The sequence below is a fragment of the Halichoerus grypus genome, chromosome 11 (assembly GCF_964656455.1).
Source record: "Halichoerus grypus chromosome 11, mHalGry1.hap1.1, whole genome shotgun sequence".
In the NCBI taxonomy this organism is placed as follows: Eukaryota; Metazoa; Chordata; class Mammalia; order Carnivora; family Phocidae; genus Halichoerus; species Halichoerus grypus.
The window spans coordinates 10504520-10527541 of record NC_135722.1 but is presented as its reverse complement, the minus strand read 5'-3'; the positions used below and the strand labels follow the sequence as shown (position 1 = coordinate 10527541).

Genomic DNA, 23022 nt, shown 5'->3' with positions numbered 1-23022 from the left:
AGACAAAGAAGCGGGTTTGGGACATGGCTTGGCAGGGAGATCTCTAGGGTTCATAGACTGTGTGGGATGGGTGGAAGAAGAGGGGGAAATTGAGGGCAATGTCAAGGTTTCTTCCTTAAGTAACTGGGTGAACAGCCGTTTACTGGAATGGGGAAGACTGGTGTAGGAAAAAGATTCAGGAGAAAACCCAAATTTCAGTAATATTGTCCTCAAAAGTTTATAGGAGCATACCATTCCAGAGGTGGCCAAGAACTTAAAGATAACCTCTATTTGATACTTGAATATCCTCTATCATTGCCCCTATATGTATAATATCAGCATCACCTGGGAGCCTCTTGGCCCTACCCCAGACCTGCTTAATTAGGAACTCTGAGGGTGGGGTCAAGCAATCTGTGTTTTAGCAAGCCTGCCGGGTGATTCTGATGCTCGGTCAAGTTTGAGACTGCTCCACAGAACCTTCTCAAATGACTTCTCCTTCTCATTTTGAGCACCGTACATGGTGCTGTATATTATGCGTGTCTCCAAAGGCAGCCCACGCCATCCTTAGACAACTCTACTGAGAAACTCTGCAAAAGAATGAACTACGTCTAAGTTGAAATTCAGATAAGACACTCCCCAAGTTATCATCTAGAAGATAAAAGGGTGACCCTCCCCTTTGGAGTTGAGTCCAGAGTGCTGGATAAGACTCAGTCCCAGCCTATCTATTTCCTGCCGAAAGCTCCCATCGGCCCAAGTCCCTCACATTCCCTTTGGCTTCCTCTTCCCCCCACTTCCCACCCAAGTGATGCTACTGTCAAGTACACCTTTTTATTATTATTATGTTATGTTAGTCACCATACAGTGCATCATTAATTTTTGATGTAGTGATCCACGATTCATTGTTCACATATAACACCGAATGCTCATTACAACATGTTCCCTCCTTAATACCTATCACCGGGCTACCATTCCCCCACCCTGCCTCCCCTCTGAAACCCTCAGATTGTTTTCAAGTCTCTCATGGTTCGTCTCCCCCTCTAATTTCCCCCCCTCAGTTTTCCCTTCCTTCCCCTATGGTCCTCCGTGCTATTCCTTATGTTCCACATATGAGTGAAACCATATGATAATTGTCTTTCTCTGCTTGACTTATTTCACTTAGCATAATCCCCTCCAGTTCCATCCATGTCGATACAAATGTTGGGTATTCATCCTTTCTGATGGCTGAGTAATATTCCATTGTATATATGAACCACATCTTCTTTATCCATTTGTCTGTTGAAGGGCATCTCGGCTCCTTCCACAGTTTGCTATTGTGGACATTGCTGCTATGAACATTGGGGTGCAGGTGCCCCTTCTTTTCACTACATCTGTATCTTTGGGGTAAATACCCAGTAGTGCAATTGCTGGGTCATAGGGTAGCTCTGTTTTTAACTTTCTGAGGAACCTCCACACTGTTTTCCAGAGTGGCTATACCAACTTGCATTCCCACCAACAATGTAAGAGGGTTCCCCTTTCTCCACATCCTCGCCAACATTTGTTGTTTCCTGCCTTGTTAAGTATACTTTTTAAAAAAAGATTTTATTTATATATTTGTCAGAGAGAGAGAGAACAAGCAGAGGGACCAGCAGAGGGAGAGGGAGAAGCAGGCTCCCTGCAGAGCGGAGAGCCCAATGCAGGGCTCCATCTCAGGACCCTGGGACCATGACCTGAGCCGAAGGCAGACGTTTAACCAACTGAGCTACCCAGGCGCCCTCAAGTATACTTTTTATGTCTCATAAATTTAAATCAGCAACCAGGAGTCAATAGAAAGAGACTGGACAGATGCCAGGGCCATGAAGGCAGGAGCAACAAGATTGGACTTTGCCCAGGTAAGAGGCCAATAAAACTCTCTAAAGGACTCCCCCCAGGGCCTGTCCAAACGCTGCCAGAAGTCATTCACCATCAAAGACTACCCCCCACCCTCCACTACAGAACACAGCGCAGGGATGTGGGTGCCCGTGCAGGATGTAGGTGCCAGGCAACTGGAAATGCCATGCCATGGAAAACAGTCTTTCGATTATTACAAAGTTACACGGACGCTTACTCTGTGACTCAGCAGTCTCTCTCTTGAGTATTTATTCTAGAGAACACGAGATTTCTTTTCACGCTAAAACCTATACACAAATGTTCATGGTAGCTCTATTTGGAAGAACCAAAAACTGGAAACGATGCAAATGTGCTTCATTGGAAGAACACTGGAGGTTCTGTGGGCACATCCATCTGGTAGAATACCTCTCAGCAAGGAAAAGGAGCGAGCCACGGACACGCACAACTTGGGTCTCAAAAGCATACCATGAGTGGAAAAAGCCCATCCAAAGGGGTGTATCCTGTAGGAGTCCATTTTATGATGTTTTCTGGAAGTGACAAAACTAAGGAGCAACATGCGGGAGCTTCTTCGTGGCAATGGGACAGCTCTGTGTCCTGATCGTGGTGATGGGGACAGGAATCCACACATGTGATCCAATTACATACAACTATACACTCCGAAAAACAGGGTTAAACACTGGGAAAGCATAAATACTCGAAAGGAGCCTGTCTTCTAGTATTAAACAAATTTTGAATTAGAAACACAAAAGCGTATTTTATTTTTCTCCTTCTAACAAGAAAAAACAACTCTTTCCACTGAAAATGCACTAGAAACAATAACCACTCGGCTTGATGGATACCCCTGATGCCCAGATTGTAGTCTCTAAACATTTCCTGTGAAAAAGAAGCAGGGCTCCTTGGAGAACAGACTAAGTGTAGAAACACGTTGTGCCAGAAAGAGGAAACCTCCAGCGGCCACAGGGCTCAGCTCCCAAGGACGCCGGGGCCGGTTTGAAGGGGCTCCCACCGGCCAAGAAAGGCACAATTTGCTCATCAAGAACAAGGACAAGCAATCAGAATCACAAAACAGTGCCCACGCTGAGCTGAAACTCGTGGCTTCATCATGATTATTTTTTAAAAACCGGTCACCTTGGGGCGCCTGGGTGGCTCAGTCGGTTAAGCATCTGCCTTCGGCTCAGGTCAGGATCCCAGGGTCCTGGGATGGAGCCCCGCATCCGGCTCCCTGCTCTGCGGGGAGCCTGCTTCTCCCTCTCCCTCTGCTGCTCCCCCTGCTTGTGCTTTCTCTCTCTTTCTGTCAAATAAATAAAAAAATCTTTAAAAAAATAAAATAAATAAAAAATAAAAACCGGAAACCAAAAGCCACACCCACTATTTCTAAAAACTGGCAACTAACAGGAGAGAACCGAGCATTCGAGAAAGGAAAAGCAAGGACAGGAATCACTGCGCTCTGTCCACAGCGGCCCAGTCATGAAAGGAAGCAGGTCGGCAGCGGGGGCGACAGCAGGGAGCCGTGGGAAAGGACTGGCTGGGGCTTCGTACCGGCTCAGTCTGGACTTTGCATTTTCCCTGCTCTTTCTCGTTCTCCGAGGGTCAGCTTGTTCGGCCCCTGGCCTCTGGTCGCTGATGTGAGACAGGAAAAGGCCACCGTAAAGACACAGATGGCTTCAGTCCGCTGCCCTCACAACAGGACTGCGTGACAACCTCAGGGCGGACCGCAAGAAGTCACGTGCTTTCGCTCGCAGGTCCGTGGGTCGCAGGGCAGTTCTCCTGACCGGATCTGGGCTTGGCAGCGCTCCCGCGTGCGTTCGCCCTCAGCGGAGGGTCAGCGACATGGCCCTGCCCGCCTCGGCGACACCGTGTCTCAGGCGCGTGGGCCCGCGGTGGGGCCGACGGGACTGACCTGGCGTTGCTCCACGCATCCGGTGCTCCGGCAGCCTAGCCCGGACATGTTCTGTGGCCACTGCCGATTTCCAGGCTGGAACAGAAGCAGCCAAGCCTCCTGAGGCCTCAGGTCAGACCGGGCACGAGGTTGCTTCTGCCTGATGGCGCTGGCAAAGGACGTGCCCAGGCAGCCCAGACTCAAGGGCCTGGGGGAGCAGACCCCAGTTCTAGAATGGCCGTGGATACATGAAGGGGTAGAGAACGGGGGCCATTTTTCAGTCAACCTGCCGCCTGTTCTGTCCCTGGTTTAGGAGACAGCTGGCCCCGGCTAGGCCCCTCCAGCCACAACCTGCGCCAGCCTGAGCCCACGAGTCCCCTGTCGTCTTCCTGCCTTTGCAGAGGCCTCTGGCGCGATAGTGGTGCCAACCTGAATCCAGAAACAGAGGCACGAACTCTGTGTGTGTGTGCTACTCGAGCACCACCCTCTGTGCACACGCACACTCTCTAACATACACACGTGCTCACACACTTCCACAGACACTCACACACGTTCGCACACGCACACTCGAGTGCGGTCACTGGTGCCCATCCACACGCACACATCACACGCGCTGACACCCACACACTCAGGCTCATGCACGCCCCACATGCTCGCACTCACACATCCAGACACGTTCACACGCATGCTTCTGACATCCTCCCACACCCGAACCCTTACACACCCACTCTTCTCTCACTGAGACGCCGTCACGCTCAGGGCCTCACGCTGACACCCGCATGCCCACACCTGCACACACGCTCACTCCTACGCTCACACACGCCGTGCACCGGGCCCCTCTTCTCTAACGGGGCACGAGTTCAGTGGGAGGAAGTCGGGCAGCCTCCTGGTTACCGTCGAAGGGTCCCTCCTCGGCTGCAGGAAGGTGAAGGCCAATGTGGATCCCACTCGCAGCTCTGGTGCTAACCGGGGGACCCCAGCAGGCCACCTGCTTCTCTGGGCCTCGGTTTCCCCTTCTGGGTGCTGAAGGAAGGAACTCAGTGCTCTCCCACCAGCAGCTGCCTCAGCCCCTCGGCCGGGCCAGGTGGGTGGAGGCCTCAGAGCCAGGAGGGGCTTGCGAACTTCCCAGAGGCAGCAGCTCACCGCAGAGCGGATTTCCAAGCCCCACACGAATAGGAAGGCTTTCACATGAATATGTGTGAACTCAGGAGAGGCAGCTGCGGGCGAGCAGAGTGCGCGGCGCGGGCACAGCGGCGGAGGCAGCCCGGTGAGTACCCACCGCCCTTCCAGGTCCCTGGGGCGCGCTGGGAAAGGGGGCAGGGGCATTGGATCCGGCAGGGATGGGGACCACTGGGCCAAGAATGCTGTGACCTGGGGGTCTTATCCCACATGGCACTAGGAGCTGGGAGGACACCTCCCAGGGCCTCCCACTGAGAGGCACCTGCCGGCTCAGGACCCACCAGTGGTGGGGGAAGGAGGGGCGTCTGTCTTCTATCCTCAAAGCCAGTCTGCGATGACTCAGGTATCCCCTAGAGGCCCTAGGGCCCTTTGCGGAGCTTGTCATCCTCCCAGGGAAATGGAGTCTTCCTTTCTGACCCCAAGTGGGGCAGAAAGGTGATTCCAACCCAGATATAGGCACCCTGCCCTTTTGCTTCTCCAAGGGAAAGAGACGGACATGCAGGGATACTGAGCTGGAAGGGGGCTGAGGGACAAATATTGTCTGGATCCCCATTCATAGATGGGGAAAGGGAGGTCCAGCAAGGGAAAGGGGCTGCCCCGGCTCGCAGACCCTCAGGGAGGTGTGGGCAGCCGAGCAGAGTGGAACCCTGCTGAGGGCATGGGACAGTCGGGAGGGTGTGGGGAGCGGGGAGGGGGGCCTGCCCTCCTCCATCATGTGTTGTGCATCTGTCGGCATCCTTTGCAGGCCAGGGGGGCAGGTCTGAGCTGCCCTGGAGGGCTGGGATTGGAGGAGCCTGGACGGCCTCCTGGCAGCCCAATGTCACAGAGTGAGACTTAGAAGGAGCACATTCCTGCCTGGTCAACAATGGTCAGGTCGGGAAGCATGGCTGGTAGACAGGGGAAGTGAATGGGGCATCCCTGAAAGCCTACAGCACCTCACTTGCCACCAACTTCAGAGCCACCCATTTGACAGATGGGGAAACTGAGACCCAGAGAAGTTAAACAACTTGCCCCCAAGGTCATGCAGCAGATTAAGCTCATAGAGTGGTTGGGTGCATTCTTCCCAGGCTAACCCTGGGACCTATGATCTTAACCACTAAGCAAAGCTGCCTCCTCCCAGTTGTGCAGGGCCCCCACCCCCCGATGTGATCCTGCACATTTTATCCTTAGAGCCTCTCTCCTCCAGCTGGTAACACCTCCCCCCGCTGTTCCAACTGTGAATGAGCGAAACTGCTTCTGCCTCCTTGTGAATTAAGATGACGCCCTGAGATGCTCACAGGACAAGTCCTGGCTGCCTGGGGGGCTCAGCCCAGCATAGGTCCGTGAGTTAGTGCAGTCGAAGACCAGGGGACCTCGGGTCAGCCCAGGGAAGCCAGTGCAGTCAGTGCCCTGGGGCTCGCTAGGCCATCTGGGAATCGGGGCAGTCCCATGGCTTTCCTGGCTGCTCTCAGGTGAGACGAGCAGCCCCAATTTACTCACCCAAGTGGCCAATCCTGTGCCATGTCACTAGATTTCGGGACACTGGTCCTCAGACCAGCACAGGGCAGGGAACAAGGGGACTTGGTGGGCCTCCCCTGCTTGTCCCACCAGCTTGCCCTCCTCCAGCCTCCCCCCGGTTGGGTAACTGTGGTTTCTGGTTAATGGGAAGGAGATGAGGGGCCAGGGAGACAGGCACCTGAACACCGCTCCAGTAAGCTGGCTTCACCCTCCTTGAGGCCGCCAGTGTTCAGACCCACTCTCTGCAGAGGGGTTTTACCAGGCCTGTGGAGACACCCCCATCTCCTGGGAAACTCCCACAGCTCCAGCCTTGGGTCCAAAATGCAGGGCATGCCTAACAGTCTCTCCAAGCCTCCCTAAAGCCAGCTCTCCGTCTTGTCTCACAAATAGCAATGTGTCCCCTCCCTTACACACACAGTGCCCAGATCACTCTAAATGTCCTCTCTCAAATCCTCCCTCAATCTCCACTCCCAACCCTGCAGATGAGGGTGTCAAATCATGTAGTAGGTCCTCAGCCCCCTGCTTTGCAAGTCCCCCTGCGCCCCCTCCCAGGGCCATCTGTGGTATAGCTCACCCTAGCATCATCTCAGCTGAGACCTCTGTTTTGTTGTTGGTTTTTTTTTTTAAGATTTATTTATTTATTTGGGGGGGGGAGGGCAGAGGGAGAGAATCTTCAAGCAGACTCCCTGCTGAGCACACCTGACGCAGGGCTCAATCCCATGACCCATGAAATCATGACCGGAGCCGAAACCAAGAGTCTGACGTTCAGCTGAATGCACCACCCAGGTGCCCCCCAGCTGAGACCCCTGTTTCAACATTTTTGACAAGTATGCTCAAGGGCAAGATCCACAGCCTGTCTCACTCGACCACACTGCTATTTCTTTTTTTTTTTTTTTCTTAATTTTACTTAGTTAACATACAGTGCAATATCGGTTTCTGGAGTAGAATTCAGTGATTCGTTACTTACATACAACACCCAGTGCTCATCCCAACAAGTGCCCTCCTTAATCCCCATCACCCATCTAGCCCATCCTCCACCCACCTCCCACCATTAACCCTCAGTTTGTTCTTCTTGAGTCTCTTACAACTTGTTTCCCTCTCTCTTTTCTTTCTTTTCTTCCTTCCCATATGTTCATCTGTTTTCTTTCTTAAATTCCACATATGTGTGAAATCATATGGTATTTGTCTTTCTCTGACTGAGTTATTTTGCTTAGTATAATACTCTAGCTCTATCCACGTCACTGTAAATGGCAAGATTTCATTTTTTGATGGCTGAGTAATATTCCATTGTGTATATATATACCACATCTTCTTTTTTTAATTTTTTAATTTTTTTTTAAGATTTTATTTATTTGACAGAAAGAGACACAGTGAGAGAGGGAACACAAGCAGGGGGAGTGGGAGAGGGAGAAGCAGGCTTCCCGCTGAGCAGGGAGCCCGATGCAGGGCTCGATCCCAGGACCCTGGGATCATGACTTGAGCCGAAGGCAGATACGTAATGACTGAGCCACCCAGGCGCCCCTATACCACATCTTCTTTATCCATTCATCAGTCAGTGGACATTTGGGCTCTCTCCATAGTTTGGTTATTGTTGATAATGCTGCTATAAAAATCGGGGTGCAAGTACCCCTTTGGATATGTATTTTTTGTATCCTTTGGGTAAATACCTAGTAGAGCAATTGCTGGGTCATAGGGTAGCTCTATTTTTAACTTTTTGAGGAAATTTCAAACTGTTCTCCAGAGTGGCTTCGCCAGCTTGCATTCCCACCAACAGTGTAAGAGGGTTCCCCTTTCTCCGCATCCTCGCTAACACCTGTTGTTTCTTGTGTTGTTAATTTTAGCCTTTCTGACAGGTGTGAGGAGGTATCTCATCGTGGTTTTGATTTGTATTTACCTGACGATGAATGATGTTGAGCATCTTTTCATATGTCTGTTGCCCATCTCTATGTCTTCTTTGGAGAAATGTCTATTCACGTCTTCTGCCCATTTCTTAACTGGATTATTTCTTTTTTAGGTGTTGAGTTTGATAAGTTCTTTATAGATTTTGGACACTAACCCTTTATCTGATATGTTGTTTGCAAATATCTTCTCCTATTCCATAGGCTGCCTTTTAGTTTTGTTGATTGTTTCCTTTGCTGTGCAGAAGCTTTTTATCTTGATGAAGTCTGAATAGTTCATTTTTGCTTTTGTTTCCCTTGCCTCTGGCAACATGTCTAATAAGAAGTTGCTGCTGCCAAGGTCAAAGAGGTTTCTGTCTGTGTTCTCCCCTAGGATTTTGATGGTTTCCTATCTCATATTTAGGTCGTTCATCCATTTTGAATTTATTTTTGTGTATGGTGTAAGAAAGTGGTCCAGTTTCATTCTTCTGCATGTCGCTGTCCAGTTGTCCCAACAGCATTTGTCGAAGAAACTGTCTTTTTCCACTGGACATTCTTTCCTGCTTTGTCAAAGATTAGTTGACCATATAGTTGAGGGTCCATTTCTGGGTCTTCTAATCTGTTCCATTGATCTATGTGTCTGTTTTTGTGCCAGTACCATACTCTCTTGATGACTACAGCTTTGTAATATAACTTGAAATCCGGAATCGTGATGCCTCCAGCTTTGTTTTTCTTTTTCCAAATTGCTTTGGCTATTTGGGGTATTTTGTGGTTCCGTACACATTTTAGGATTCCACACTGCTACTCCTGACCCTCACTTTACTGGTCTGCAAAATGGGCTGAATAACACCTACCTCACAGGGCTGTTATAAGGGTCCATGGTTCCCATACAGATGACAGTTCTTTACAAACTGTAAAGGGTTGGGCATATGAGGAGTCAGCACCACCCCTGCTCATTCAGCCATTCATAACGTGCCTATCGTTGTTGTCGGCAGCCTTCTGCGTCTGTCACAGGCAGCTCTTCCACTGGTGGGTAAACTCCTGGAGACAGGGGACCATGACTTCCCCTCTTTTCCACCTGCCTGACCCTGGCTCACATGCATTAGTGTTTAGGGTGAGCTGGCTGATCGGTTGGTAAGGAAAAAAAGAGTTCTTCTGAGTGTCACAGAGCCGGTGGCATGGGCCAGATGGCCCCCAGAATGCGACAGAGGGGTGGTCCCCGTCCCGAGGGTGCCGAGGTGCTGTCTTGCCTGCAGGGGTGTGTGGAGAGGGGAGATTGTGGGTCTCAGGAACTATGTCACACTTTCGTGCTCGGGGCTGCCACCCAGCCCACCCTGGCAGCAGAGAGCCTATTTTTATAGGTGTTTTCTCTTCTCGGGAGGAGAGCGAGGTCTCAGCTTCCACGCGTTCTCACCTCCTGCCCGGGAGAGATGTTGCTAATTCCAACTGCTCCCTTCTGGGACCGCTCCGCACCCAGGACGGACCCCGGGGAAGGCTCAGCAACTCGCCACAACCCGCCCTGGGTGTCGGGCAGTTTGCAGCCGTCCCCTGCGAACAGACAACTCTCCAGGCAAAGCAGTGAGGTTTTCACCAAGTTGCACTTGTTCTATTGAAATCCTTTGTCCTTTTACTCTAAAATGTTGTCCCTCTTTCCTCTCGGTTGTTACATATGCTTTCCGGATGCCAGTGAGGACACAAGTGATCTCTTTAAATGAACTGCCTTTAGGAGGTGAAAAGTCAGCAGAATGGTTCACTTGTTCGATTCTAAGATGCTGTTCTGTGGACTCTGAGCGTTTCAGCATCCTTAGTCCCAGGAGTGGGGTACAAGTGCTGGCCCCTGCCCTCCAACAAAGGCAGGGTTCAAACCCAGGAGTGAGTGAGGTCCTTAAAGTCAGCAGGAGTCCAGGACCCAGCCCAGTTCTTCCACTGAGGTGCTGTGTGACCGTGGGAGACACCCTCACCCTCTCTGAAGCTCCATTTCCTCATCTGTAAGTACAGCTAATAGCCCAGGCCTGTCTCTCCCTTAGAGCAAGAAGAGAGCTTCCGTGTCCGGGGTTCACACCCCAGTCGGCAAGGACCTGTGGGCCAGGGGGTCCTCCTCCGCCCAGACTCCCCACCTTCCTGCTGTCTCACTCCCTCTCCCTCTCCCATTTCCTTGGGCTCTCAGAACAGGCCGTCATTGGCAGTGTCCTTAGTGTCCGCTTCCCAAATATGTCTGGCAGGGCAGGGGAGGCCAATGCGTGGGGAAGAGAAGGAAACTGAAACGAAGAAAGAGAACAGCAATTGGCCTGGGGTGAGGGAGGTGACAGTAGAGAAGCAGCCCCTCTGAGCTGAGGACCCCTGTCTTAGGTCCATGTCCTCCTTGGGGACATCCCTGAGTTCTGCAGTCGGGGTGGAATCCGTTCCCCCTCGCTCCGCAGACTCTCCCAGCACTGGCTGACCCTGCTCCCCCTTGCGAGGTGCGGGGAGGGCAGGACGTCAGTTCTAATTCATCTCTGTATTCTCAGCTCCTATACTTGGTGCTTATCGTAGATGCTCAAGAATCATCTGTTGAACTGAATGGCAAACTACTCTTGCTCCTCCTATTAGCCTCTAGGTTCCTCGAGGACATGGACGCTGTGTCCAGCCCCCATTTACATTCATTTTGGGAGAGTGTCCCAGTCAGGAGCAGCTAGGTTATGCTGCTGTCGCAAACAGCTCCGTGACTTAACACAGTGAAGGTTTATCTCCTCCTCGTGTCCATGCGCACTGGGAGCTCTCCTCCCTATCGTCCTCACCCAGAGACCCAGGCAGATGGAGCAGCCTCTGTCCAGAACATTGCGAGTCACTGTGACAAAGAGAAAACGAGCCCTGTGGTGTCTGGGTTCTCGGACAACTAAATGCCTCCACCCAGAAGCTGTGTATTTCCTTCCAATCACATTTATTTAGCAAAAACAAGTCACGTGGCCACCTCAAATGTTAAGGCACCCAGGATGAAGGAGCTGGAACGATGGGCAAATAGCAGCCCCCGGGGCGGCAACAGGGGGCACAGGCAGGCTTTGGAGATGGGCTAACTTGGACTTGAACCCTGGCCCCACCAACCAGCAGCCGAGTCACCCCCAGCAATCCCTCTGCTGCTCAGAGCCTCGCTCGTCTCATCCATAAAATAAGTAAAAAAGTTTGCCAGTCCTGTTCCAAGCAGTTTTCGTGTCTAAGAATAATCATTTCAGGGTGAGTTGCTAGGAAGGAGAGCCCCAACAGAGCAGACGCTTTATGGGGAAGTCCGAGCATAATCCGTGTGCAGATCCATCCTCCGCACTGCCTGTCGTCACTCCTCCCAGGCTGGGGGGGGCCATGTTAGGAAGCCCTTCAAAATGACAGATGCCTTCTGTCACCCCCTAAACGCCAGCCGATTTTTACCCTGTGTCCCCGTAGCTGAGTCCTCGGCCGTGCCTCCAGTCATGGAAAACGTGTGTAATAGCCTGTGGGTGCTCTTGGCTCCATTTTCTTTGCAGCAAGTCCAACACTCTGTCCATCGATGTAGGTCAGACACTGCACAAATAAATGGCTCACGGGGCTCCCCAGAAGACACATGTGTTGCGAGCATCATCACCCCAGAACAGGGGGCCTCGAACCCTCATCAGCTGAGAGCCTTTGCAGACCCACAGAGACTTTGCTGCGTGGTCTGCAAGCTGATTCTCCCCCCCGAGAAGAGGGTGTGATAGCTGTCAGAGCACAGAGGAAAATGCACTGTTAAACAGTTAAAAAAATGAACTGTTCATCATGACTGGTTTATACATATTACTTTTAAGAAAACATTTTAGGCAAGTAGCATTAGAACAAATCACACTCTAAAGGATGGCTTTTTATCAAGTTTGTGTGCATTATTTTTGATCTAATTCATGCCAAGCCCTATGAGATTGGTAGCAGTGTCATTATCCCCACTTCATAAGTAAGGAAACTGAGGCAAGGGGAGGTAGCCGTCTTGTCCCCTGTCTCGTGGTAGCAAAGGGGCCAGGATTCAAATGCTGACTTCTATCTCCACAGCCTGCACTGAACCCATTAATGCCAATGGGAGGGCTGACTTTTTTAAGTTCATTGTCTGATCTGGAAGATTCATTCATCCCTTTTCTGTGTCCTAGTAAGCTCACCTTCTGACAGCTGGGTGCTTTTCCCCAAAGTGCTTGCTCGGGCCAGCCACACACAATGCTCCCATAATCCATGCATTTCTCAGCTGCATTAATAGCAAGTGCTTGGGTGGCCAAAGAGAAAGCCTCCACGGGCAGAAGTGACCCAGGGGCATCACTGACACATCTCTTCAGCCCGGGCTGAGGGACAGGAAATGGCAGGTGAGTCCGAACCTACGGGTAAAGAGGGTTGTGCTGCCTCAGCTCTGCCTCGCACTAGCTGTGTGTTCTTGGGCGAGTTACCTGCACTCTCTGGAAAAAGGAGGCGGTTTAAGTACATGCTCCTCCTCAAGGTCCTTTCCATGTAATACAGCACAGAGGTTAAGAGCGGGGCTTCTAAACTGTGGAAAGAGCCAAGATGTCCAGCGACAGATGACTGGATAAAGAAGATGTGGTATATATATACAATGGAATATTATGCAGCCATCAAAAGGAATGAGATCTTGCCATTTGTAACAATGTGGATGGAACTGGAGGGTGTTATGCTGAGCGAAATAAGTCAATCAGAGAAACACATGTATCATATGACCTCACGATATGAGGAATTCTTAATCTCAGGAAACAAACTGAGGGTTGCTGGAGTGGAGGGGGGTGGGAGGGATGGGGTGGCTGGGTGATAGACATTGGGGAGGGTATGTGCTCTGGTGAGCGCTGTGAATTGTGCAAGACTGTTGAATCACAGATCTGTACCTCTGAAACAAATAATGCAATATATGTTAAAAAAAAAGAAGAAGAAGAAGAAGAAGAAGATAGCAGGAGGGGAAGAATGAAGGGGGGGAAATCGGAGGGGGAGATGAACCATGAGAGACGATGGACTCTAAAAAACAAACTGAGGGTTCTAGAAGGGAGGGGGGGTGGGAGTATGGGTGAGCCCGGTGACGGGTATTAAAGAGGGCACGTTCTGCATGGAGCACTGGGTGTTATACGCAAACAAAGAATCGTGGAACACTACATCAAAAACTAATGATGTAATGTATGGTGATTAACATAACATAATAAAAAAAGTTGCAGAATCAAACAAAAAAAAAAGAGCGGGGCTTCTGTGGTCAGAGATGGGAACTCAAGTCTTGGCCTTGCCTCACCTAAGGCCCTTGATCTAGGACATCCTTCACTTCTCGGAGAGAAGCTCCCCCAACGACAGAGATTGTGGTGCCATCCTCAGGGACTGCAGGGAACAGGGCTACACGGGCATGTTGTTTATAAACTGAAAGGCCCCTGCAAATGTGTAAGCCGCAGCAGCAGCTTCTGAGCCTTTGTCTTCCAGGCCCTCCGAGCACCATGTCCGCAGCTCCCGCCAGCAACGGGGTGTTTGTCGTCCTCCCGCCCAGCAATGCCAGTGGCCTCCGCCCACCTCTGGCCATCCTGCCCACCTCCAGGTGCCAGCCTCCCGGGGTCCTGCAGTTTGAGGAGCCGCCGCTGGGGGCGCAGACGCCAAGGACCACCCAGCCGCCCGAGCTGCGGCCCATGGAGACATTCTTGACCGGAGAGCCCAAAGCTTTAGGGGTAAGAGTAGCACCCCCAGACCACCTGAGGCATGCGTGTGTGCAGAGGTGCTGGGCAGGGAGGGTGCCCCAGCACGGGAGCATTCACGCACACCTCGGAGAGGGGCAGGCGGTCCCTAAATGCTTAGTGAGCCCTTGAGCATTCAGCTGTGTACCATACAGACCCATCCCCCGTGGGGCCCGCAGAGAGCACGCCGGCAAACAAAGGACTGGGATGACCCCAAACAGGATAATGAGGCTGAACATGATGGATGTGGGAAGGACAACACTAGCAACGGTGGACAGACAGGTCTCCGTGGGGAGGTAACATTTAGGCTAAAACCTGGATGCTGAAGCCAAGGGTAGATGGGAAGTAAGGGGAAGGGCTCAGCAGGTGGAGGAACAGCTGGTGCAAAGGCCTTGAGGTGGGAGTGAGTGTGGCTTGTTCAAGGACGAAGTGGAAGGTTAATAGGGCTGGAATGTAATTAGCAAAGGAAGGAGGGAGGTGAGATGAAGTTGGAGGGGTGGGCAGAGGCCAGCTCCTGTGGGTCCGTGAAAGATGTCCCATGAGGTCTTTGCCAATCTCAGATGGCTGAGATACTGGTTTCTAGGCGGGAAGAAAATATCAAATAGACAGGTAGACAGACAGACAGACATATTCATCCTCATACATACATATATAGTGTCTTCCGTTTGTCCCTTGGCCCCAGTTCCTCCAAATGGAAGATGTAGACATAACTGAGGCCGTGGTGATGGTGATGGTGATAAGGGTGGTGACGACAGCTGTCATCTGTTGGGAACCCCCGAGAGGGACACGCACGGTGCCGTGGAATGTGCACGCACTGGCTCCTTCCATCTCATCACCACCTTGTGAGACAGGGACCACAGTTCCCATTGGACGGATTAGGAAACAGAGGCTGGTCAGGCCGAAGGCCACACAGGTGCCTAGTGGCATCGTGTACCCCAGGATGGCCTGACCATACAGTTCCACTCTCACTCCCACTGCTCTGCAGCATCCAGCTCTGGCTTGAACAGGTTGAATTCAAGATTCCACGCTAAAGGCTGCACCACGTCCACAGTGCATGAAGGGACTAGAGACAGTGAACAGAGATGCGGTCGTCAGTCCCCATCAGAGCAGACCAGGGAACCCATGATCTCCAAAGGGATTTGACAAGACACATTTAAACTGCTGGAAAACACAGAAAGAGGAAACTATAAATAGGCATTTGGGGGTGTCACCCAGTAGAGGAACAGCATCTCGAGAGATGGCTGGCCTGCCACTTCATCGCTGGGAGACCACGGGCAAGTTACTGAACATCTCTGCTTCAGTCTTGGCTTCCTGGTCTCCAAATCAGAATAATACCTACTTCATCACGTTAGGATTAAAGGAGGGACATGTTGCCCAGTGTAGACAGGCATGCGAGCAGAGGCAGTCGGTGTTCCATGAGCAGGGCCCGCAGCGGTGGGGGTGTCCAGGAGCAGGAGAGGAGCCTGCAGAGGGGAGCGGTGCCGGCAGCTGGAAAGGTGAAAGACGTGCAGCTCAAGAGAGAACGGGAGAGAGGAGTCAAGGTGGCCATGCCCATAAATAGCCAATTTCTTGGCACTCATGTTAGAAAGACATGCATCTTCCACGTGACCCCAAGAAAACGATTCCAGCCATTTACGGTCACAACTGCCCGGACACGGGCCACCATGGCTTGAGCGGTGGTGAGCACCTCCCCGCTGAGGGGGCCTGTTAAGAAGTCAGGAGCTGGAAAGGGCTCCTGGGTTAAGCAGAGGTTGGATGTGGGGGCCTCTAATGTGCCCACTCGGTTCTAGAATTCAATCATTACCAAAAACATATGAAAAACATGTGGCAGAACTTACCAGAAGCACACATATCCCCTTCCTTGGGAAAACCGTCCTCCTTCTGGGAAAGGATCGGTGGGGTAAACCACCTCTAAAAGAAAATCCAGCCCAGATGTCAGCTCGGCAGGAGGCAGCTGCAGCTCACAGCTGGCTTGCATGGATCCGTGATAGATGCTCAGCTAAGAAAGCTGCTCAAGGGGACATTCACTGCAGACTGCAGGGGGCCGGGGCCGGGGTGGGGGGGGTGGTGTGGAATGTGAGGCATCCAGTGCAGGGACTGCTGTGTCATTGAAATGAGAGCTAAGAAAACCAGGTAGCATGGGTCAGAGCACTAAGCAGATGCAGACTCATAGAGACATGGAAATAGGGGGAAGGGAGGGTGGTCTCGCGGATGTGGGAGCTGGCTTCCCTTCTTAAAACAGTCTTTCAGGGTTGCTATGAGGATGTCTCTTCAAAAGAGCAGAATCCGAGTTTATTTCCGAGGGGCGGGGAGTTCGCGGGGGCGCGCAGGGCCCTGCCACCCTCTCCCCGCGGCCGGCAGGGGGCGGTGTGGAGCCGGCCCGCCAGCCTGGTTGAGCCGCGCGGGTTCCCGCAGACCGTCCAGATCCTCATCGGCCTCATCCACCTGGGTTTCGGCAGCGTGCTGCTCATGGTCCGCCGCGGCCACGTGGGGATGCTCTTCATCGAAGGCGGTGTCCCCTTCTGGGGAGGAGCCTGCGTGAGTGCCGGGGCCATCTGGGGCTCACCTCTCCCCTCTGCGCCCGCCCCCCTACATTCTTTTGGGCACAGCCATCCGAGCGAGGCAGGGGCCTGAGTCTAAATCTAACTCCTAATTGCAAACCCTAATCATAAATCTAAACCAGACACCACTCCTGCCTGGGAAAATCTCCCAGCAAAGAACCTGCCACAGAAAAGGCTCCCAAAAAGAATGGGATGCAGGGGATGAGGGCAGAGATAAAGGACAGTAACCACCTGTATTACCTGGATACTAAATTCACCCTGCATCCAAACCGCAGCCTGCAGAAATCCTTCAACTGCCCTTGTGGGTCCCAGCCCCCCAAGAACTCTGTCCACTGGGAGTCTGACCAGCTCTGAAGCCCCCCAGTCCATTCCTCTACCCATACCCCAACCAGCTTAGTCAGCCCCCACCACGGCCCCCCGCAGCAGAATCGGGGAGCACATGGTTAGTGGTAAATCTCCAACATCAAAGAACACTTCAGGGTTCACACAGCCCCGTCTGCGCCTCCGTCTCCCAGCTGGCCCGGGAGAGTAGAGGCTTGGGAGTGAGGCCAGTGGAGTCTGAATCCCAGCCCCACTGCCACTGCGTCTCACCATGGAGTCCCTTAGGCAAGTTAGGCAATCTCCAGCCTCAGCTTATTCATCTAAAAAGCACAGTCTTGGCCCTACCTACCCCAGAGTTTGAGGACATCCAAAGCTAATGCATGTGCGAGCTGGTTACCAGCCCTTGATTCTGCAGCAAACGGTGACTAACACTTTGTAACAATTCCCCCTTTAGAGGGAGCCAGATTTGCATGACACGTGAATGATGTCACTGAACACATGCACCTTGCCAGCTATGGCCCCAGTTCCCCAGGCGGACCCCCTAGTAACCAGGGGACACCCTTACAGAGAGATCCCAGGAGGCAGGGGAGGTGACAGCCAAGAGGCTGCTGCCCTCTCCCTGGTCCCGACAGAGCCCAGGCATGGCATGGCCTGCCCAGTGCCCCTGCCAAAGCCTCACCAGGGTCCCCTCTTCCTCACACAGTTTGTCATCTCTGGGTCGCTCTCAGTAGCAGCCGAGAAGAGCCACACCAGCTGCCTGGTAAGTGGGAATGGGGGACCCAGGGCCACGACTGATTCCCCTCTACTCTGCCCCTCCCGTCTGTTCACTCATTCAACAAACATTTCCTGGGGGCCTGCTGAGTGACAGGTGCCGGAGGACACCCAGACAGCCCCGACACGGGACAGGAGGAACCAAGATACACTTAGCAACACAGGGCAGAAAGTGAGGGTCCACAGACCAAGCGCTCATGGTCATTCAGAGAAAGGAGAGATCAAAAAGGTCTCTTGGAAGAGGACACGGATAAGCTGCACCTTGGATTTAGAAATACGGAGGGACAAGCACGAGAAGGCAGGGAGGGGTCATGGGCAGGGGAGCTGCGGAAACCATGTGCGGCTCCATGTGACCAGGGCAGAGGTCTGCGAAGGCAAGTGGAGAGATGCACTGGGTCCACGTGGTGGAGGCTCGGACCCCTCTGTGGGCAGTGGGAGGCAATGGGGGCTTTGAATGGGAGCGCATCCAGCACGCTCCAGCTCAGAGAACACAGCAGCGAAGGTCAAGTTCCTGCCCTCCTGGAGCTTACACTCTGGTGTCTGGTAAGACACCCAAAACCAAGTAACAAAGTAGTTACAGAGCAGGAAAAGTGCCACAAGGGAAGAGTCGTTCTGCTCAGCAAGGACAGTTTGAGTTCCCAGGACAGATGTCACTGAGCTCGCTGTTCAGAAGGAGACAGTCACAGAAGAGCCTGGGGACCAGCCTCCCAGGCAGGAAGACAACATGGGGAAGAGCCTGGGCAGGGGGACAGAAGAGCCAAGGCAGATTACAAGAGGTGAAGGAGGCAGAGAGGGAGGACACAGCTCAGAGGGGGAAGGGAGGGAGAGGAGTCAGGACCTAGAGGACACTTTGGGATTTATTTTAAGGGACACTGTTTAAGGGAGACCACTGAGAATGGAAGGGGGGATTCCTTGTCCTACTTGCATTCTTGGGAGCTCTCCAATGCTGGGCACTGGGTGGAAAATGGATCATAACCAGGATTGGACTCGGGGACCCCCCAAGCCGTAAAGTCCAGGAGTGCAGGGACCTGACTTGTCCCCAAGCTCACAGGACCTGGGACAATGCCTGGCCGAAGCAGCTACTCAATAGTACTTTGTTGGCTCTGGTCTCCATGACCTCCTCAATGTCATTAAAAAAAGAAAGAAAGAGAAAAGAAAAGAAAAATAAGTGTCAGGGATCTTTGAACTTGAGAAGGTCCTGCAGTCCCAGCCCCCCACGAGTGGTCTCCAATTTAAGGCCAGGGCTGTTTAGCCACAGGTTCCCACTACTAGATCAAAAGAGCATTAGGTTCTGGCTGCGACGGGAGGGTGAGCCCTGAGTGGTCGCCTGGACAACCCAGAGATGCCCTTGCCCTGAAGCCCTAGGCCTCCCCGTGAGGGTCTGTCCTGCCTTCAGCTCAGGGCCCTCCGCACCTGCCTCTCGTTGTCCCCTGACCAGTGCCCCCCAGGGTCTGTAGCACCTTGCTCTGCCCACCCCCACCCGGAAGCTCACGGCAATGACCCCATCACCTCTCCCAGCTGGGCCTCAGTGTCCACAGCAGAAGGCCTCCCCGACTCCAGCCCCTGGGACAGCTGCACCTGCAAGGTGCTCGGCGCGGGGGTGGGCGCAGTAAGGGTGGGCCAGGAGCCTGCGGCAGACCTCGCCCAGAGAGGCCACGGAGGAGGTCTGTCCGCCCTCAGCAGCTTCCAAGACGACAGAGGTAAGGGAGGCTGCAGGGCCAGCCCCTGAGGCCCCAGGGGAGAAGGAAGAGGGGTCAGGAAGTACACCGCACACATGGCAGGGTGGCCCCTGTGCCCTGGCCACCGGACACCATGGCAGGCAGGGCTGCTGCCTCCTTCCTTTCTCCTTTCTCCTCCTGGCCTCTTCCCTCCGCTCCTTTCCCTCCTGTCTCTCGCCCTCCTGCAGGTGCGGAGCAGCCTGGGGACGAACCTTCTCAGTGCCATGGCGGCCTTTGCGGGGACAGCCGTTCTGCTCTTGGATTTTGGTGTCACTAACTGGGTGTGTTGTCAGACGCCCCCAGGAGTGGGAACACTCAGAGCATGTTAGAGCCACATCCAGGAGGTGGGGGAAGGCGGGAGTGTGCGGAGCGGGGAGGCCCAGGGCTTGCCAGTCCTGAGAGACCCCATGCGGATATTGAGCCCCTGACCTACTCCAAGAGCGGGCCTGGGGGCGGGGGCCACGGAGGGCAGCCCAGTAGAGGGAAGGGGAGGGCCCAGGACGGGCACTGCCACGCCTGGCTGTGTGACCTCGGGCCAGTTACTGTCCCTCGGTGGCCCTTTCCTCCTGGGCTCTGGAGCGCTGGGCTTGCCTTGACTGCGGGTGTGTCCCCAGGATTTGGGCAGGGGCTATCTGGCCGTGCTTACCATCTTCACCATCCTCGAGTTCTTCATCGCGGTAATTGCCACCCACTTTGGGTGCCAAGCCACCCGCGCTCAAGCCAACACGGTGAGTACCGCCCGCCCCCTCCCCCCACGTCCACACAGAGGTCCCAACCGCGGCCTCTGAGGAAGGCTGTTGGCTGGAAGGCTCCTCTTCCAGCCTCTTGCTTCTTCCCTCGGGCTAGCAATTGCGAGGGACTGCGCTCCCATGCGCCCCCCACTCTCCTACATCGTGCATCGGGGACCCCGTGAAGTCTTTGGGGGAAGATGGAACTATTCTCCTCGCGGCCACAGGGGGCGCCAGCACCAAGGGGCCAGCTGCTCTGTGCGCCTGGACGCAGAGCGTCGGGAGGTCGGGGCGCAGGGGCCCCGGGGCGGTGCTGTACCCGGATGAGCGGGACCCTCCAGGAGTTCACAGGCCTCGACGCGGACAGGGGCAGCACCAAGGGCAGCACAACTCGGGGAAATTAGCTTAGCTTCCCCAAATCTGGAGGACAGCGAGGACGAAAGGAGGCGGAGGAGGGCATTGGGGGACAGTAAAGGCGGCCTCAGGCGGGAAATGCAGGCCCTAGGGTGTGGGTGCTGCTCGGGAGGTGGCTTTTTGCAAACTGGAGGTGAGGCCACTGAAAGGCTTTGTGCGGAGGAGTGCGTGCTCCCAGGGAGCGAAACCAATCCGGAGGGGTCGCCTTAACCCTTGAACCCCCGAGAGGGAGCCAGGGCAGGGGCAGCCCAAGGAGAGAGAACGCCAGACCTTTAGCTCCTAGAGAAATGCGACTTCTCTCTGTTTTGTTCACTGCTGTACTCGCAACGCCTGGGTCATAGTTGGTCCCCCGTAAATATTTTTGAAATATTCGTCGAACAGGTGAGTCGGCCAATTCACTAACGGAATTCATTACGAGGGCGCTGTTCTCAGAATGCCCACAGGGGGGCACTGTTGCAACACCGCCCGGAGGCGCCGGCGCCCTCCACGACTGTCGGGGGTTCTCTTTTCTTTGCAGCCTGTGATTTTCCTGCCCAACGCCTTCAGCACTGACTTCAACATCCCCAGCCCCGCAGCCTCTCCGCCCCCCGCCTACGACAATGTGGCATATATGCCCAAGGAGTCATCAGAGTAGAGGTCACTCCGCGGGCTTGGAAGCCAGGCTTTCCCCTGGGGGCCCAGCCTCTCCCCGCCCCCACCGCGTTAACCTAGGGGCAGCCCATCCCCCCACCCCATCCTCACACATTGTGGCACCCAAATGAAGCGTTCCCCGGGGACATCTGTCCCACACATCTCCCTCGGTGGCTTCTTTCCTAAAAGAGCTAGTTGATGTCAAGGGTGTGTGTCCCTCAGCATCCTGGGCCCTGTCACCCTGCTGGGAATGTCCCCACCTGCCGCTCTGCATTTCTCTCTGCTCATGGGGAGGCAGCTCTGGCCTCGTTGGCAGACAGGTTCAATGTCCTCCCTCAGGCCTTGGGACGATCTTTAATCTCAGGAGCCCAGAATTCTCCAGAAAAGAGTACGGAGTCCAAGTGCTGAGGCCACACAGCTGGCCGTGGCCTGACCTCGGGTCTCCAGGCCCCAGGACCAGCTCTGTGCTTTGTCATCTGCTGCTGTGCCATGGGCCTCAGTTTTCCTGGAAACTCAAGCATTAACTAGATGGCATTTAAGGCCCAGCTCCCCAGGATTCCCCAAAGTCCTGTTCTAAGTCAGGCGATATCCCCCCATGCCCCTGGAAAGGCTCATTTTCCTTATCTGTAAAATGGAGTCGGTATTGGCTCCAGCCCTGCCCACCTCCCAGGGTTGGGGAGGCTTCAGGGGACTGCTGAAGCCAGCCCGGGGCACCCCAGTCAGCATCCACGGGTGCACAGCCATGGCGGCCCCCTCCCCACCTCCCCCTAGCCTGAGGAGCAGAGCTGCCCCTGTAGGTTACCCCTGCGGGCTGCGTCTGGGGCAAAGGAGACACCTCTACCCCATGTCAGAGGTCCCGGTGGGTGGTGGTTTCCACACCACAGAGGGAAATAAACAGTGTGGCTTACAGTTTGAGCTGGTCTCATTGCAATGACTTTTTCTTTTTAACCTTGGGGGTTTCGAAGGCTTGTCCCATATTTATCAGAAGACCTGGGTCCCGTTGTCACAGAAAGGGGGCATCTCTGGGAGCTGGGGTCTGTGTGGTGTGATCCTGGCACTTGGTCTCTCCCCACCTGAGCCCAAACAAGCAGGCATCCATAACCCCGTTCTACAACTGAGGACACGGGAGCTTGAAGAAGTCAAATCAAGTGCCCAAGGCCACCAAGCTAGTACGAGGCAATGCTGGGATTTGAACTCAGCTCCAGCTAACGTCAGAGCCCCTGTCTCACCACACGCTCCCCAGGTCCAAAACCAAGTGCTTTCCACCAACCCCTTCCCCTCCTTCCTCCTGCTTCTTCATCCCAAAGACTGGGATGGAGCTGCATTTCTCAGCACCCCCACTTCTTCATCTAACAAACTCCTGCGCCTCCTTCAAAACCCTGTTTTAATGTTGCCCTCTCTGTGAGATCTTCCCAAGGGCAGGTGGTTGGCTAGTGCCATTCAGCCATCTGCCCCCTTTAAGGAAGCTCTGGTTCCCAGGCTGTGTGAGTGCAGAGTTGGAGTGGGGTTACAACCAGCTTCGACTCTCAAAAGCAATAGACGAGATTGGAGGACTCGGAGCCGAGAGTTTTGCCCAATTAAATTTTGTGAGTGTGAAAATGCAGCGTGTTCCAGTCCCTCCCAGCTTAAAAGGTCTGTCTTGACCCCGGAAAGCCCTTCCACCAGGGCTTACTTTTCTCTTCTTGATGGAGTCTGCTTCCTCCCCTCCATCTCACTCTGCCAAAATCTCTCTCTCCAAGGCTGCTGCCCTTGACCTCATCGTCACCAAGATCAATGGGCTTTTAAAAAGCCTTGTATGAATAATAACAGCTCCATCAATCCCTCAAGTTCACCTACCCTGGACTCGTCTGTGCACCCCACGCTCTTCAGCAGGTGCTTATGGAGTGTCCACTGGGTGTCCAGGCTCCGGGATACTGGCCATGAGCCA

At 53.8% G+C, this 23022-nt stretch overlaps 1 protein-coding gene across 2 annotated transcripts; it reads left to right on the top strand.

Moving 5' to 3' along the window:
- The first annotated feature begins 4971 nt into the window (after window positions 1-4971).
- LOC118547262 (membrane-spanning 4-domains subfamily A member 15) lies at window positions 4972-21099 on the top strand. 2 transcript variants are annotated; one of them, XM_078059143.1, is made up of 7 exons: window positions 4972-4991; window positions 13694-13946; window positions 16368-16490; window positions 17538-17594; window positions 19512-19604; window positions 19938-20051; window positions 20983-21099. In XM_078059143.1, exons 2-7 carry the CDS (start codon window positions 13722-13724, stop codon window positions 21097-21099), a joined length of 729 nt encoding a protein of 242 aa, XP_077915269.1. In that variant the 5' UTR covers window positions 4972-4991; window positions 13694-13721. The 2 variants fall into 2 exon arrangements, with proteins under 2 accessions (XP_077915269.1, XP_035966517.2); XM_036110624.2 differs by lacking the exon at window positions 4972-4991 and having other exon boundaries at window positions 13722-13946.
- Window positions 21100-23022: the final 1923 nt, after the last annotated feature.

Bases quoted from the DNA above. Each gene is read 5' to 3' on its own strand.
- LOC118547262 (XM_078059143.1), top strand. From the start codon at position 13,722: ATGTCCGCAGCTCCCGCCAGCAACGGGGTGTTTGTCGTCCTCCCGCCC. The intron at 16,491-17,537 runs GTGAGTGCCGGG...TTCCTCACACAG, and splicing joins CCTTCTGGGGAGGAGCCTGC to TTTGTCATCTCTGGGTCGCT. The intron at 17,595-19,511 runs GTAAGTGGGAAT...GCCCTCCTGCAG, and splicing joins AGAGCCACACCAGCTGCCTG to GTGCGGAGCAGCCTGGGGAC.